This window comes from Papaver somniferum, chromosome 7, assembly GCF_003573695.1.
Source record: "Papaver somniferum cultivar HN1 chromosome 7, ASM357369v1, whole genome shotgun sequence".
In the NCBI taxonomy this organism is placed as follows: Eukaryota; Viridiplantae; Streptophyta; class Magnoliopsida; order Ranunculales; family Papaveraceae; genus Papaver; species Papaver somniferum.
Genome location: NC_039364.1, coordinates 95,758,268 through 95,776,063, shown reverse-complemented (window position 1 = coordinate 95,776,063; position 17,796 = coordinate 95,758,268). Strand labels below are relative to the sequence as shown.

The following is a 17,796-nucleotide window of genomic DNA, read 5'->3' as shown; positions in this document are numbered from 1 at the left end:
TAAACTCTTTTTGTAATTCGTTTAGTTTGTTATAATTAATTGAATTACGCAGAGGAGGAGCATTCTCTCACTGATTAGTAAATCAATGGTGTTCTCAACATGAATATTATTCTTCATAACTTGATTTAGCTTGTCAAGAGATTCTTGTTCTTTCTGGAGGTATAACTCAACATCAAGAGATAAGATTTCAAGTTTATTTTCAAGACCTGAAAATACTTCAAGGGATTTTAAACCTGGTGGAGGTTGAGATAGAATTTCTTCTGCAGATTTTATTAAATCAGTCATGGAAGAGAATTCCGTAATCCCTGGATCTGGTGGTGCATTTGTGAAGATAGAATTTCTGTCCATAGAGTCAGATCGCTACAAACACAGACTTATAAGGTGTTTAAACGTGTTTTCCTGCTCTGATACCAATTGAAAAAGTGGGGGTCTAACAACCTCATCCAATATTTCGCTTAGCAATTTGTATGGACTAACTCCAATATATATTCAAGAGAATCGACTAGACAGTCAGACTCAATCTTAAGAAAAGTATATATCAAAGAGTTATATCTCAATTTCTCGATTCAATACTTACTCAAGCAAATAACAATCTGCGAGTCTAATTGAATACAAGATAAATTCACTTGAACGGTTCCAAAGACCAATGTTCAAGGATCAATCAATTTCAATCAACAACCAAAGGTTGGATTTACCAATTGATCGATTCAACCCACAACCTGTGATATTTCAATTATATAACAAAATATAATGCGGAAAAGAAATAACACAGACACTAGAAGTTTTGTTAACGAGGAAACCACAAATGCAGAAAAACCACGGGACCTAGTCCAGATTGAACACACTGTATTAAGCCGCTACATGCACTATCCTACTACAAACTAGCTTCGGTCTGGACTGTAATTGAACCCCAATCAATCTCACACTGATCAAAGGTACAATTGCGCTCTGAAAAGACGAGGGTACCCAAATATACCACAATCTAAAACTTTTCCACCTATAAGTCCTTTCTTCGAAAGTGATTGTCTATGGACTGAGTCGAGACAATACAACTAATGGGTTCACACTTCGTGTGATCGTCTATGGATACGAGATCGAGGCAATACAACAACAAGATAACTTATGTGATTGACTATGGATACAAGATTGAGACAATATAACAACGAAGTATGTTTACTTGATAATAGGTTCGGACTTAACTAAACACAATAGGATTGCTATCAAGTAAATATCAATTAACGTTTGTGTATTTTACTTCTAATTATAATAAAACAATTATACTTGCGGAAATAGAAAATTAAAAGACACATCAATATTTTGTTACCGATGAAACCGCAAATGCAGAAAAACCCCGGGACCTTGTCCAGAATTGAATACTCTCAGGATTAAGACGCTATAAAAAATCTAAACCAACTTCGTATAGTTGAGACCAAGCAACTAAACCTATAGTTCACCTAGTTCCGTTTGTATCCCTGCGCCTCCAACTTGTAATAAGTCACACACTTGGAACAATTCCTTTAGTTCATATTCCAAACAGTAAAGGAACAACAAATCTGTTCGGTAACAACTCTTTTCAAACAAGTGATATGAGTTTGACAAAAGGCTCTTCCGTTTATCCCAATAAACTCCTTTGTTAGGTTCTTAGATCTATCTCAATACAACTACCAAAGTAATTGTCTAGATTTTGCAATCAATACTTCTTAGTCACAAAGACAATATATTGATGCCGATCTATTCAACTAATCAATCAAGGTTATCACAAAGATAAAACGATTTTATAGTTGGATCCCCATCCGATCAAGTTTTGTGCACACCAAAGATTATGAACTCAAACAAGAAATCTTCTTTGTCTTCCAATCTTCTTAGATCTTTAATAAACACCTGCACACAATCAACTTGAATCTCTTGTCATCAATCACACACAGAACGGAGTCTATTAACAATGGATTATCACAAGACATCATTAGATCTACAAACAGTCTAAAGATCCCCGTCGAAACTTCGATCTAGTTTGAGTGAATCTTATATTAAAAGAGAATATTCTCAAGCATAAACAAACTAGGTGCAATCAAAGTTCAACAACCGTCAGTCGATCAAATCAATCGAAAACTAATAATAAACTGCAATTATCTAGTTTCCCACCAACGATACTCTTAGAGCTTCCCAATACCAAAGAAGTCTTTAAAACGAGCGGTCGTAAGAGATTTCGCCTAATTAGGGTACTTTCCTCTCCGAATAGACGGCTCCACCAGTAACAACACAACTAGGTAGTTTTGCTGGCTCTGAGGATTAGTTTGCTTGAAATGCAAACTTCAATATTTATAGACCAAGGAAGTTTGGACACCAAGGAATTTCCAAAACCGAAAATATTCTCAAGATATGCAATAAATTTCCAAATTCGGTTTTCATAATTTCTGGAAATGCGTTGTCCAAATAATGACCGAAATCTCAGTAGAAAAACTCCAATTAGTAAATGCACATTACCAATTTTTATTTTCTAAAGATATGCATTTTAATTGCTGGATTCTTTCCTTTAGCTATTAAGGAATATCTTTGAACAATAAAAGATAAGAGTTACCGCACATGTTCAAAGTATGCCGACATCTTTACTTTGTAAATCCTTTTTCATATTTACAATCTTGTAAACGACTTTCCACACTTCCAAACAAGTTTAGAATTGGTTTATCTGATTTCCAAAAACTATGTGATTGATCAAAAACATTCAATCACCATTCATGGGTTTAATGATTCTACCTAATTAAGTTTCGGTTCTACCTCCATGTGGGTACTAGGATCGTTCACACTAGTTACCAAAAGTTAGTTGACTAGGTACTAGGATCGGTTATCACATATATATGGTATAAACTTGTATTCGGTTGCACAAGTTATAGGATCGGTCACACCAATTACTAAAACTTGTTAACCTACTACAAGGATCGATTATACATCTTGTGATTAGTCCCAACCAAGTTCTAGGATCGGTCACCCAATGACTAGGAATGGTCACACCAATTACAAATATCGATCATACAATCTCAGGTGATTACTTAAGATCGGTTTCACTAATAAAAGTCATACCAATACAAAAGTCAAGCCTTGTGAATAGTTTTACCAAGATACATAAACAAGTTATGAGTGGTTATACTAAACACACATATTGGTAATCTAAATATTTGCAATGAATAACAATACCAATAAGCCTAGCGATTTCCCTTTCGATTCATAAAAACAAGTTTATGAATTGTACTTCCTTTAAACGAATGTAAAACATTGTTTCCTAGGACGAAATCTTCACCCATACCCATACACATAATCACAATAGCATTCATACAATTATTTCGATGTATTATATACGAAGTTCAAAAGATAGACGTCATACTTCGTATTGTAATTCCTTAATATTATGTCTAACTAGAGTATAATCATTCACAACGCGCGATTATGTTTTCAATATGCACGACTTGAAAGATAAGTTAGGAATGAAACAGTTCAAGTCAAATATTACTAACCTCAAGTGGAAGGTTGATGTCGTCGTTGTATCTCTTTACTTCTTCACATTCTTCAAGTCTTCATGTAATACTTGTAAGTCTCATATCCTAGTAACTTTCTAGCTAACCTATACGAAGTTGACTCTAATAAATAATCAAGCGACTCTTTAAATGAGTTTTGATTCACTAAAATATGACAACTAAACTTGACATACCAACGCTTGATGGGTTCAACCGAGCAATGCTCTAACAATCTCCCCCTTTGTCAATTTTAGTGACAAAACTCTTACATCATATGGATAAAAAAATTACAAGAATTCATTACACATACGCTTGATTCCGAGTTTCAACAACACAATAACCTGTATACATTCAATCCATAAATTCCGTTGTTGACATTATAATAACAAAGCTAATACTCCCCCTAAAGGTAAGATAAGTAGATTTTCAATCCGCACGTCTTTGTTATTCCCTTTGTAGTCCATATAACTACAAGTATCAATATGATATGTTACTCCCCCTTAGTCTATGCTTTACTCTTTTGTTAGATATAACGTTTAAGCACCATTGTCCTTTCCTTAGTGATACCAAATCACTTGTTTACTCCATATATTTCTCCCCCTTTTTGTCACAAAATGACAAAGGTACGAGCAAATAAAAGACAAACCGAAAGGATCTTACAAATCTCAAAATACTTGCAACCTATAAGAGTTAAGCACGAGGGTTCCACAAACCATTTTAGATAACCAATATCAAAACCGAAACTACAAAGTAATTTTGTTTTGATATGTTACCAAGGAAATAATTGCCCGAAGCAATTTTCCCTAATAGTTTATCAAATCAAAAATCGACTAAGCACCTTAGTTCTTTTGCTAAAACGATTGCACAAATACAATCGCTTATTCGATAAGACCAAAATAAAGATCAAAATTAACTCTATTTTTCTCATCAGGTTCTAATTATTCAAATAATAACTTAGACCTTTCACTTTTAAACAAGACAAGTACTAGGTTAGTTAACTAGCATTTCTTGTTAAGGCATTCGATTAGACTTGAATAACCGAAACCTCCACTTTGATAAGTCTAACTCAGATCAAATAACTTAGTTTCTCTTATCCGGAATCGAATTGGACTAAACAATTCATCCCGAAACCTTTTTGTTAAGCGATAAACAATTCATACAAACCAGATAAATCAACTTGCATAATTATTTACCTCAACCGGAAGCAATTGAAACAAACATAGACATTAAAGTACCGCAATTGCACCATAATTTTGTAAGCCTAAACAATTGATACCAAACAATAAAGCAAGATAACAATAGTTTTTCTTAACCGGAAACAATTGAATTACACACACATCCATACACAAATAATGGAATAAACATTAATTGTACCGAAATTTTGTTAAGCAAAAGCAATAAATATATGCAATAAATATCAGGCTTTCCGTACATAGGAAAACGATTAACTAACAAATTTGTTACCTCAAGATCCGCATCCTCTTATCCCCAGAAAGATATGTCATTAAGCGCAAGTTCACATTAGAACTCTCCCCCGTTGTGTTGTCATCCTCTCGCAAAATAAAAGAACAACAAGAAAGACCAACCTTTACCAGAGAAAGGTTGAAAACCGGTTTTAACTGATGTGATGCAAAAGTTGAAACCCCGAAACACATATGCTTTTATGCTAAACCAAAAGATTCAACATATTATGACTTTTTCACATATTAGTTTCAATCGGAACCCCTTATGATCCTTTCGTAAAGCCTACCAACATCGGCTATAACTTAATCCTGCTAAACCAAAAATTCACCCAAACCGTAAGGGTTCACACCATATGAGATCGAATATTAAGGTTAAGAAAACCGAAATCAAACATCCCATAAACATACATAACAATAATATAAAGCATTTTCAAGCACATGCTACGTAATTGAAAAACTATCAAAAGAAAAATTATAAAATAATAATTTATTCATAAATAAGATAGTTTTATTCATAATAGACCTTATACAATTATTGAAAGAAATCAAAAACTGATGTCTATTCTCTTTTCATTTTTGAAACTCTAATTTTATCCTTTTAGAGTTTCCTTCAAAGTTGAAGCCGGATCAGAAGATTTCACAGGATTCCAAACATCTTCTATGATTACTAGTCTTGATTCAAGACTAATAACATTGTCATTGACTTCCTTTACTTCCTTTCGCAAATCCTTTTCCATGTTCCTCACTTCACATAAGATTAGATCTAATTTCAGTGAAAGATTCTTGAGAAGATTATCATTAAGAGAAGAGATTTCTTCATTAGGAACATCTTGATGAAGCTCTGGAGATGAATCCGAATCACCATCTGTAGATGGGACAAAACGATTTGCTGGTTTTTACGGAATTAAGGAGATGACCATACGGAGGAGACTCCTTGAACCGAACGAAATGTTCAACCTCACACTGCAAGAAGGGAGTGCTTTGAATTCGAGAGATCAATCTGTAGTACTCCAGCCTAAACCAAGACAATGGTCGTTCCAGAGTAAATTCGGTCACAAGAGAGGATGGGTCGATCTGTAGGAGGGAAGCTGAGAAATGTGTGGAATCAATGGTAATCAAAGATTGTATGTGTGTTATGTATTCTGAATAAGATAAGTTCTGAATAATTGAATCTCTGTTGAGAGTGATTACTCAGATGTTGAGTTGTTAATCTCGTGTTGTATGTTTGACGTGAGATTGTTGTATATTCAATCATGATTCAGAGACTTATTTATATTGTTGGAATTGTAGACACCATGATACCATGAAGTGTGACAGTTGATGGAATCAAAGAGTGGGGAAATGGAAATCGTGTTTGAAACCAGTTGCTCATCGTGTGGAGACTTGGTCGATTTTCCATCCACTACTTTGTTAACTCCTTAAACTGATTGCACGACTTTCTCACATTCCATCGTGTGTGTGAAAACACGTGCCGTAGACTTCCAGACCAAAACCCTAGTTAATATCCCCCCATGTGACACGATTGACATCTCGTGGTGTAATTAGTCAGTTGTTGACTTCATGACTTCATGGGACGATGAGTCCATGTATTTTCTGAGTTGAACATGATTTTGCAAAATGTTCTGAGACTCATGAATTGAACATGTCTGTTGAGACAGAGGTATAATTCTCACATTGATAGTTGAGGCGAGCCAGTATTGATCATTCGATAAATTGTTGAATATTGAGGGTTGAACCAATATTCCTTGGTTTGAGTAAATATTGCTCATCTGAGCAAGTGTTGCTTGTCTGATGAATTATTGGTAGCGTGACCAAAATAAAACATTAATTAGAATACTGATAGTTGAAATCAAGTATAATAAAATGATGATCATGAGATCGTCGCAAAATTATTAGCGTTCGAATCTGGAATTATGATCCTTGGACTTAAAAACCCTAATTTGATCAATTGATGACCAATTTGATGGTTTATTGAAAATTCAACCATGGAATGAAGGAGGGACCGGCTACATGGGATCAGGGATCGACCATGCAGCTCCCGTATGCTCGAGTGAGCAAATACCAAGATCTCTTGAAGAGTTGGTGAAAGAATGATCAAATGCTGGTTCAATCATTCAGAAATTCAGTGGATGAATACAAGAATTTTAGGAATAATTAATTGATGGCTCTATACTAGTACGATCGTCTAGGAGCATTAATTATTCTGAGCGACATGAGCTAGTTGAAGCGTCATATCCTTTATATAGTCAGGAAAAACTATTGTTTGTATCCTGAAGACGTTATTGCTCTATACTAGCAGGCAAGCTGTCTAGGAGCCGTCCAATCTCGTGATTCTATATAGAAGTAATTACTGAAGTGTTCAGTATTCATGAGATATGTTGTTGGCTAGCCGAGAGACTACATATCCTCATGTACTCTGAGAGATAATATTCTCAGTCAGAGATTCGATGAGAGACCCGTGTTTCGATACTCGCGTCTGATTGCTGGATCAGAAGTTCGTATAATTACGGGTTTAAGATTTTAGCCTTTGTCAAAAATCCACCATCTACATTAAGTCCCCTTCTTAGTGAGGAATTGTCGTGTTCCCCAGTCAACATTAAATGGTGATTTTCCGGTTATAACAATATAAGTAATTGAACTTAATCGTAAGTTAAGACGTTACCGGATTTATGATGGTACGAGCAAACCACGACTTGAATGAAGACCCCGGTGGCATGATAGAGCATCGTCTAATGAGAATAAATTGGTGTTGAACCTCTGATTTGGACGACGGGATCTTGGTCGTTTATGATTCACAGGGCCGGGCCCAATAAGGAAATCCTTGTGAAATTAGGTTTTGGAAATAAAATTTGATATAAAAGGGAATTAATCCTTTTTTTTTACTTCACCTAAACCGACCACCACCTTCATCACTCCTTCATCACCTTCATGCCATGGAGGAAGAAAATTTTCGCCGGAGTTTCCAGCGTCGCCGACCGTCGCCGCCACCGTCCGACCAATTTCCGGCCGGCGCCGACCAGGTACGGATTTTTTTTTTTGAAGTTCATAAGAGTTCCATGAAGTGATCATGTTTGGGTTATATATATATGTGCATATGTATGAGTGTGAGTTTTGTTGGAAAACCCCTTTTTCTTTGAAAACGTATGTTCGTTTGATCGTTAGTTTGAGAAGTTAATAAAAATCTCTGATTTAGGAGAGATTTTTTTTAATACATAGACCTAGGTCCAGTGATAAAACTTTGTTTATGAGCTTTCATGAGAACCAAGGTTTTATCATAAAAGGAGTGAACTTTCACTAAACCGAAATAAACCCTCGTTTTAAAGAATGACGATAGCACGAAGGAAAAAAGTTTATATATATATATATATAGACTTGTGTCCAGTGATAAAATTTTGTGTATGAGCTTTCATGGAAATCAAAACTTTATCTTATAAGGTGTGAGCTTTCACTAAATTGAAATAAACCTTCGTTTTAAAGACGAATGACGACACGAAGGAATTTTTTTTTTTATATATAAAATCGTGATGTCCACGAAAATATTTTGTACATAAAACCGTGACATGCATCAGGGATTTTTTTTTGCGTGAGTTACCACTCACAAAAATAAAAACGCGAGTTATCTTTCATGCTTTTGTAAACATATATTTTCAAAGCCCAGGTTTGATTTTGAGTAATATTCAAAGTAAACAATTATTTATGATGAAATAATGTGTTAGTTTTCATAATTCCATGGCGAATGTTCACATAGTAGAAATGTTCATGATTTTATGAAAATCTGAGTTTCGTTCGTTTTTGTAGGTTTCGCAGAGACGAACGATTTTTGAGGTGTTAACTCTTGCATTACTATCACTACTGTTAGTGGAATCGTAAAAAAGGTAAGAGTTAATAATTACCATTTTGTAGATGGATTTACTTGCATGTTGGTAATTTTGTGCTCCTGGTTCAATAAAATGTCAACTCCTAATAAAAATGATTACGATTATAGTTATTCCTCTTCTTCCTCCAGATCCTCTGACGAGGATTCCAAAGTCTCTGTGGATAAATCGAAAGCTAAGATAACTGGTAATGAGGGAGCAAAGCCTAGCATACCCTTGAATGATCGGAGAGTCACTTATGCTGAACTTATGAAGAGAAAGGCTGAAGATGATGAAGCAGAGAATCGTCAGCACAGAAAGGATCGAATTCGGTGTCGAATACAAGCAGTTGAGGAGAGACGTCAATTCCTTGATGGGGTACCCTCTGACTCTCATGCTGATGCTTCTGAAGAAGAAATTGCGTGGGTGTTTACAGAGCGTAAGATCAAGCCTGACCGATATGAAAGAGAGTTCCGGAAGACTATGAAGCAAATTGAAGCGGAAGCTGAAGCAGAAGAGGACTCGGACTCAGAAGATCCTGATACCCATCCAGACTTTATCGACGATACTGATTCCGACGAAGAGGAAGACAGTGATGACAAATCTGATAACTCGGATGACGAGAATGACAGTGATGACGAATCCGATAATTCGGATGAGTCTGACGAGTAGCTTTACTTTCATCCTCTTTTCTTTCTTAAACATTTGAATGTTCTTTAGCCTTCGTAGTAGACATCTTATTCGTAGGAATTCCTATTAATAATTTTCCTTTCAAACGAGATATTCTTCATTAATATTGGCTCTTCTTGATTGAAAACACACCGATCCCATCGTGATTTTTTCCTTGCTTGCTCTAAGACACATCATAGATGACATGTAACACACAGGGGCCGTGTGACTTTCTGACCATGCTCAGCTTTGGTCAGTCCCTAGTGTATTATTTTACTCCGCATCTCCGGTATTGACCTTGTTCGAGACTTAGGATTTCAGTAAAACTCGCAACTGAATTGACTATCTGCAGAAGATAAGAGCCCGCTGTATTTTTTATATATCTTCAAGATTTAGGGTTTAATACTTGCGCATATATTTCTTCTGTTCCTGAGTTAGTTTCATCGCATAAGAAACTTTGATTGTCATTCCTTCCATCACTATGTCCAGCGATAGTACTTCTTCTCGAAATGAACTCCAGTCGAAGCATGAAGTAGAAGCGTCCATCTCAGTAAGTTGTACATATTTTTAGTCTCTGTTTGATCGAGGTTATTGATCATAATAAAATGATTTGTTGCAGGATAACCAGAAGGATCATTCTTCTCATAATTCAAGGCCCAAGTGCACAGTTAGAGCTCCTGCGCGGTACAGGCCGGCTCATGCTGAGGCTGGATCATCTGTATGTAATCTTATAGCTTTCGAGGCTTTATCACGTTCAATTTTGATAAAATTAAATACTTCCTCATTTCGTCACAGGAGAATGTTCGTGTCGTCGTCGATGCTAGAAGGAGAAGGAGTGGAAAGTCCGTGACCGTGGTTGAGGTTGAAGACAGCAGCAACCGAGTTGGTGAAGACTCTGCAGAATCCATGGAGGTTGAAGACAGAGTTCATGCTCGTGAATATCCAACAGCTGGACTCTTGTTTGAATCTCCTTTGATCAATACTTTCTCGGACAATGAAGTAGTCGGTGGATTCGTCATTCCCAAGTGTCATACTTTTACACCAAAATCTGGAAAAGATACAGGCATATTGCTATGACCGAAGTGTGGAAAGGTTTTCTACCAACCCTCCTGACTACAGTTGCAGGGTTGCTACCGATCATTGAGGAGATGGACCAGATGCGCTCGAGATGTCAAGAATCAGGAATTGCACAGGTAGAATGAGATGATTTCGAACTGCGAGACTTTGCGGTTCAATGTAGGATGGCTTCGTTTTCGGCTCGAGATAATCAAGATTCATAAGGCGGCGGAGGCTGCTGATGCGATTTCTCCGACCACTGCTTTACTGGAGGAGGATAAGATGCTCGCTTTGGAGTCAGCCAGGGTTGAGAAGGCGGTAGAGGAGTTGAAGACGAAAACCAATAGTTTTCAGAAGAAACTTGACAGGGTTGCTTACAGAGATTACCCATTGCTGGACGGTTTGCTCTGAGTGAGCATTTATAATTGTTGTTTTTTTTGAATAAGTTTAAGCTTCTGGTTAGGTGGAACAATTGATCATGATATGAAGGAATTTTGCTCATTTATGAAACGTTTAATGAACCAAGGAGCGTTTTGCGCGCTCTTTGGAGGAATGAAAATTACATTTTTGAAAATGCTTGAAATGATGAAGGGTAATTGTTTTTTATGGATCAGGCGTAATAATCTTTGAGCCATTTGCCGTTGATTATATTTCCTTCTACTCCTCCATCAACAGCTAAGATCTTGTAATATCCACTGGATACTGCCTTGATGACTACATATGGTCCCTCCCATTTCAGAGAGAACTTGTGAGCGGACATGTCTTGTTGAATGTGCTTTGTTGTCTTTAATACCAGGTCTCCTACTTGAAATGTTCGAGGTCTTACCATTTTGTGTAGGCTATGGAGATCCTTTGTTTGTAGGCTTCTACGTATTTTTCCACCTTAGCCCTCCTTGACTCGAGCATATCTAGCTCATCGATTCTTGATTTGGATACTTCGGCTTCATATCATTGTACTCCGCTGGATGTTGCAATCCTTGCTGAAGGGATTTTGATCTCTGTTGGAAGTATGGCGTCGGCTCCGTAGACGAGAGAATATGGTGAAGTCCCGATTGAGCTCCTTGGCGCTGTTCGATAAGCCCATAGAGCCATAGGCAACTGTTCATGCCATGTTCGAGGATTGTCATGAATTTTCCGACTGAGAATTCAGATCAAAGTTTTGTTTGTGCTTTCTGCTTGTCCATTTACCTGGGGATAATACGGTGTGGAGAAGAATTGTTTGATGCAGTATTCCTCGAGGAGTTCAGTCACATACTTGTTGGCGAAAGGAGTTCCATTATCAGTAACAATGTGCTTAGGAACTCCAAATCTGCATATTATGTGCTCTTTGATGAAGGCTTCAATCGTGACTCCGGTGGTGCTTCGAAGAGGAATAGCTTCGACCCATTTAGTGAAATACTCAGTTGCGGTGATGATGTATTCATGCTGCTTTGAAGACGCTGGATTGATCTTTCCGATGATATCTAGTCCCCAGCTATAGAAAGGCCATGGACTATTCACAGAATTCAATGGGAGACAAGGAGTGTGGATGAGATTACCATGGATTTGGCATTGGTGACACCTCTGAACGTGTGAAGCTGCATCGTCTTTCATGGTCGGCCAATAATATTTCTCATGAACTTGAAGAAATAATTTTCTCTTTCCTTGATGTTCTCCATCGTGCATTTGTTTCAAAATTGTCGGGATTTCATGCTCAGCCAAGCATCTCAGTAAGTTTCCACCAAAGCTTTTGCGGTATAAGATTCCGTCAAGAAAGACAAATCTCTTAGCTATCTGAATGAGTTTGACTGCTTGCCTCTTTTCCAGCGGTAGTTCATTATCCTGGAGGTATTTGGTGTAAGGTTCCCTCCAGTCCCTAGTGTGATGGACTTCCAAAACCTCTAAGTGATGAGGAGGTGTCTGGAAATTGGGACAAGACCCTTGTAAGGTTCTTGACTGAGTCTCCATGGAAGGCCAGTAGTATCCCACCCTTTGAAGATTTCTGCAAAGTGTTACCACTAGCGTTTGCCCGCAGATTTCTTCATGTATGCGCTTAAGTTGTTCTTCTGCTTCGTCGTTTCCAAGGCACCGTGATAGGGATCTATCAGGGTTTCGATAATACAACGCCCCGTGAAGCAAGAAATAATTCTTTAATTCTTTGAGGCTGACTTTGCCATCTGAAATCGAGCTGCTCAATTCATGAATGATGGGCGCTCGCCAATCATCTGCTGGAATCTCTTCGACTTGAGTGAGCCAGGTGGATGATACGATACGCCTCTGTATGGTGATTGTTTTCTCTGCCCCTTCGAATTGCAGCTTAGAAGCGAGAGTTTCCAGGCATTCGGCATGCCTGTTGTTAGTTCTTCCAGCATGGACGACCGTGGCATCGACAAAATGGGTTAATAGCCGCTGATATTCGGTTCTGAATGGAGCGAGCGTGATTTCTTTGAGAGAGTATGTTCCATTCATTTGATTGACCAGTAATTTTGAATCTCCTCTTATTTCAAGGTGTGTTGTTCCTGCTTGATTGGCCATGGACAAACCTAATAAGAAAGCTTCATATTATGCTGAATTGTTGGTGCAGTGGAAATCCAACTTGAACGAATGTGAGAACACTTCACCAGATGGAGACACCAACACTATGCCTGCTCCTATGGTGTCATTACTAGGGGTGGCAGATCCATCAAAGTATAGAAGTCATGTTTCTTCTTTGATAAATAAGATATCTTGGAACTCACCGGGTACATCTTCATGTAACGTTGCTGTATCTTCTCCTGGAAAAGCAGCGAGCAAGTATGCAACTGCCTGGCCTTTGATTGCTTTAGGTGGCATGCAAGTTATGTCAAATTCTGACATCTGGAGTAACCACTTCGCTGATCTTCTTATCAAGGCTGGCTTTGATAGTAGGAATTTTATAGGATCAGCTTTGGAGACGAGTACGACCCTGTTAGATAGCAAATAGTGTCTGAACATTTGGATCGCATGCACTAATGCTAGACATGCTCTTTCAGCCTTTGGGTATCGGAGTTGAGCATCTCTCATTGTGCGGCTGAAGTAATAGATCGGTTGTTCGATGCCTTCGTCGTCTTCCTGAGCAAGGAGCGCTCCAATAGCAACATCACTGAAAGCTGTGTAAAGTATCAGGGGTCATCCATGTACTGGAGACTTCATGACAGCAGGAGACAATAGTATATGTTGTATTTTCTGGAAGGCTTCTTGTTGAATAGTCGTCCAGGTAAAACTTGCTCCTTTCTTCAGTAGAGGGGTGAACGAAGTAATGAGTTGATCTAATCCAGGAATGAAGCGTCGAATATAATTCACCTTGCCCATAAATCTCTGTAGTTCCTTCACAGTGCATGGAGGAGGCATGGTGGTGATAGCTTTCATCTTGTCTGGATCGACTTTGATTCCTTCAGCTGTGACCAGGAATCCTAGAAACTTTCCAGAGGAAACACCAAAAGCGCACTTCAGAGGATTCATCTTTAATTTGTATTCTCTGCATCTCTCGAACACTTGTCTTAAAACCTCGAGGTGAGATTCTCGGGTCTTCGATTTCACCACCACATCATCAACATAGTCTTCCACTTGTTTGTGCATCATGTCGTGGAATATGGCAGTCATAGCTCATTGATAAGTGGCACCTGCATTCTTTAATCCAAAGGGCATCACAGTGTAGTGGAAATTTCCAATGGGAGTACGGAATGCAGTCTTGTTGGCATCGTGTTCATACATCTTGATCTGGTTGTATCCACTGTAACCATCCATAAACGAGAACATACTGTGGCCACTGGTTGCGTCGACGAGCATATCAATGTTGGGTAGAGGAAAATCATCCTTCAGACAACATTTATTCAGGTTCCTGAAATAGACACAACATCTAATTTGACCATTTTTCTTCTTGACATGAACAATATTTGCTAGCCACGTTGGATGTTGAATAGGCTTGATGAATCCCGCTGCTAGTAGTTTCTGGATCTCGACTTTGATTTGCTCCTCGACTTCGTGTCTAAATTGCCTAGGCGGTTGTTTGACAGCTTTGGATCCCGGAGTGATGTGCAGATGATGAGTAACCAATTTGTCATCTAGACCGGACATTTCTTCGTACGTCCAGGCGAAGACGTCTTGATATTCTTTCAATAAGTTTATCAGTTCTTCTCGCTCCTTTGGTGACAGTGCTGAGCTAATTAGGATTGGCCTTGGATCATCCTTTGTTCCGATGTTGATTGCTTCAAGGTCGTCAGTAGTAGAGTCAGTACCGTCTTGCAGTTATCGTGGAGCATCTTGAACCTCTTCTTCGAGTGATGATTCGCTTTGACATGGTTCTTCGGGGTGGGGAGACTTTTCATCATTCTCCCCTGTTAATTGCTAATCTTTGCGTCTGCGGTAAATGGTTCTCCCCTCCACATCATGACTGGTTATGAAGTTAGATCCAGGAGTTGAGACTTGACCGTTGCGGCGCTTAATCGGCGTAGCAAACGACTCAATCGAATTAACGCCTGAGGATGATGGTTTATCCGTGACTTCTTCTTCAATGGATTTCCAGCTTGGGAGTGGAGTGCTGTGAATCTTGTTCGGAGGTTCAGGGATGTCCTGCTGAGACTCGAGGAATTCAGCGTCATAGACTGGGGCGTAAGGAGATACTGAATCCGCAATACGAACGATTTTGTTATTGAGCAGAGCTTTCATGCATTGGTGGTATGTTGAAGGGACCACTTTATTGTCATGGAGCCATGGTCGTCCGAGTATCATGTGATAGTCAAGCTCCTGTTCGATCAAGTGAAACTTGGTCTTTGATTGAATGGGCCCCACCTTCAAGTCTATGTATGCGTACCCGTATGTATAAATCTGACTTCCCTCAAAACCTGTCATCAAGATAGGATGGCGAACAATCTTATTATGTGGGAACTTGGCCGCCTTGAGAGTCTTCATAGTGACGATATTTGTAGAAGCGCATGTGTCAACGAGAGCTCTCTTGAATTCAGAGTCTTTGATAAGACCGGTTACGTACAGAGCTCAGTTATGTCCTTCATCTGCCATGCGGTCTTCTTCTCCGAACGTGATGTTGTCGATTGAATATTCAGATACCATAGATACCTCAACGACTGGATACGGTGGAGTTACTTGCACGTCGGATGATATTTGGTTGAGTGCATCAAATGTGCACGTATGCTGATCTCTGGAGAAGTGTAGAAGCTCACATAAACTCTCGATCAGATGCGTAACTTCCTGGTCTATCGGCTTCTCGTAAGTAGTGAAACTGTTGGTTTGAGGGGTATTGATGGCAGTAGAGCCGGGATGATCTACCACTTCTGCTCCCAAAAGTCTTTTCAACTCTACCATACAGTTGAATAGTTCATCGATTGCCTCCTTCAATCGATTGATGCTCCTAGTCAGAATTTCTTGCCTCCGTGCCAATTCAGCTAATGATGGGATTTCTCCGTCGGACGCATCAATAGAGGGAAAAGGATTAGTAAAGTAGGAGTGACGAATATTACCAGGGTCGTTCGATCGAGCATGAGGAGTGTCGTCATTTGAAATACTCTGGTTAGGATCTGGAGTTTTTGATGAAGACCTAAGACCGACCATCTTTATGAGAATTGAGATTGCAACTGAGAGATTAATCTCCCACTGTGGTCGCCAATCTGTAGATGGGACAAAACGATTTGCTGGTTTTTACGGAATTAAGGAGACGACCGTACGGAGGAGACTCCTTGAACCGAGCGAAATGTTCAACCTCACACAGATGCACTGCAAGAAGGGAGTGCTTTGAAATCGAGAGATCAATCTGTAGTACTTCGTCCTAAACCAAGACAATGGCCGTTCCAGAGTAAATTCGGTCACAAGAGAGGATGGGTCAATCTGTATGAGAAAAGCTAAGAAATGTGTGGAATCAATGGTAATGAAAGATTGTATTTGTGTTATGTATTCTGAATAAGATAAGTTCTGAATGATTGAATCTCTGTTGAGAGTGATTACTCAGATGTTGAGTTGTTAATCTCGTGTTTTCTGTTTGATGTGAGATTCTTGTATATTCAACCATGATTCAGAGACTTATTTATATTGTTGGAATTGTAGACACCATGATTCCATGAAGTGTGACAATTGATGGAATCAAAGAGTGGGGAAATGGAAATCGTGTTTAAAACCAGTTGCTCATCGTGCAGAGACTTGGTCGATTTTCCATCCACTACTTTGTTAACTCCTTCAACTGATTGCACGACTTGCTCACATTCCATCGTGTGTATGAACACATGTGCCATAGACCGCCAAACCAAAAACCTAGTTAATATCCCCCCATGTGACACGATTGACGTCTCGTGGTGTAATTAGTCAGTTGTTGACTTCATGACTTCGTGGGACGATGAGTCCATGTATTTTCTGAGTTGAACATGATTTTGCAAAATGTTCTGAGACTCATGAATTGAACGTGTCTGTTGAGACAGAGGTATAATTCTCACATTGATAGTTGAGGCGAGAAAGTATTGCTCATTCGATAAATTGTTGAATATTGAGGGTTGAACCAATATTCCTTGGTTTGAGAAAATATTGCTCATCTGAGCAAGTGTTTCTCGTCTTATGAATTATCGTTAGCGTGGTCAAAATAAAACATTAATTAGAATACTGATAGTTGAACCGAGTATAATAAAATGATGATCATGAGATCGTCGCAAAATTATTAGCGTTCGAATCTGGAATTATGATCCTTGGACTCAGAAACCCTAATTTGATCAATTGATGACCAATTTGATGGTTTATTGAAAATTCAACCATGGAATGAAGGAGGGACATGCTACATGGGATCAGGGATCGACCACCCGTATGCTCGAGTGAGCAAATACCAAGATCTCTTGAAGAGTTGGTGAAAGAATGATCAAATCCTGGTTCAATCATTCCTCATACAATGCTCGTCTGAGCCTTAGGTGATAAAACCTAATTAAATATGAAGAGGTGAGGGACCGACCAATGGGTCATGAAACCAGCCATGGATGGTCACGGGATCAAATGACGATCACTCTATGAAAATTCCAAAATTATTTGGAGGAGTTTTGGACCTAATACGTGCAATTAAGTCAAATCATGAAAATACATGGAACCAGCTCCTTGCGAGCCAAAGAGCCAACCTTGGTCGGTCAAGGTAACATGCTCACGTCGTCAAAACATCTGTATCTCAGTCCTGGGGATTTTGGTATTTTCTGGCGTGCGTTTGAGCAACCATTTGAGAAAATATGACAAAATCAGGGTTTTGCTGAATTTGAGGAAACTTCA

General features: G+C 38.7%; 1 protein-coding gene across 1 annotated transcript; it reads left to right on the top strand.

Moving 5' to 3' along the window:
- Positions 1–8,922: 8,922 nt before the first annotated feature.
- On the top strand, positions 8,923–9,498 carry LOC113294949 (glutamic acid-rich protein-like). The gene has a single exon (XM_026543317.1). It carries the CDS (start codon positions 8,923–8,925, stop codon positions 9,496–9,498), a length of 576 nt encoding a protein of 191 aa, XP_026399102.1.
- The last annotated feature ends 8,298 nt before the right edge of the window (positions 9,499–17,796 follow it).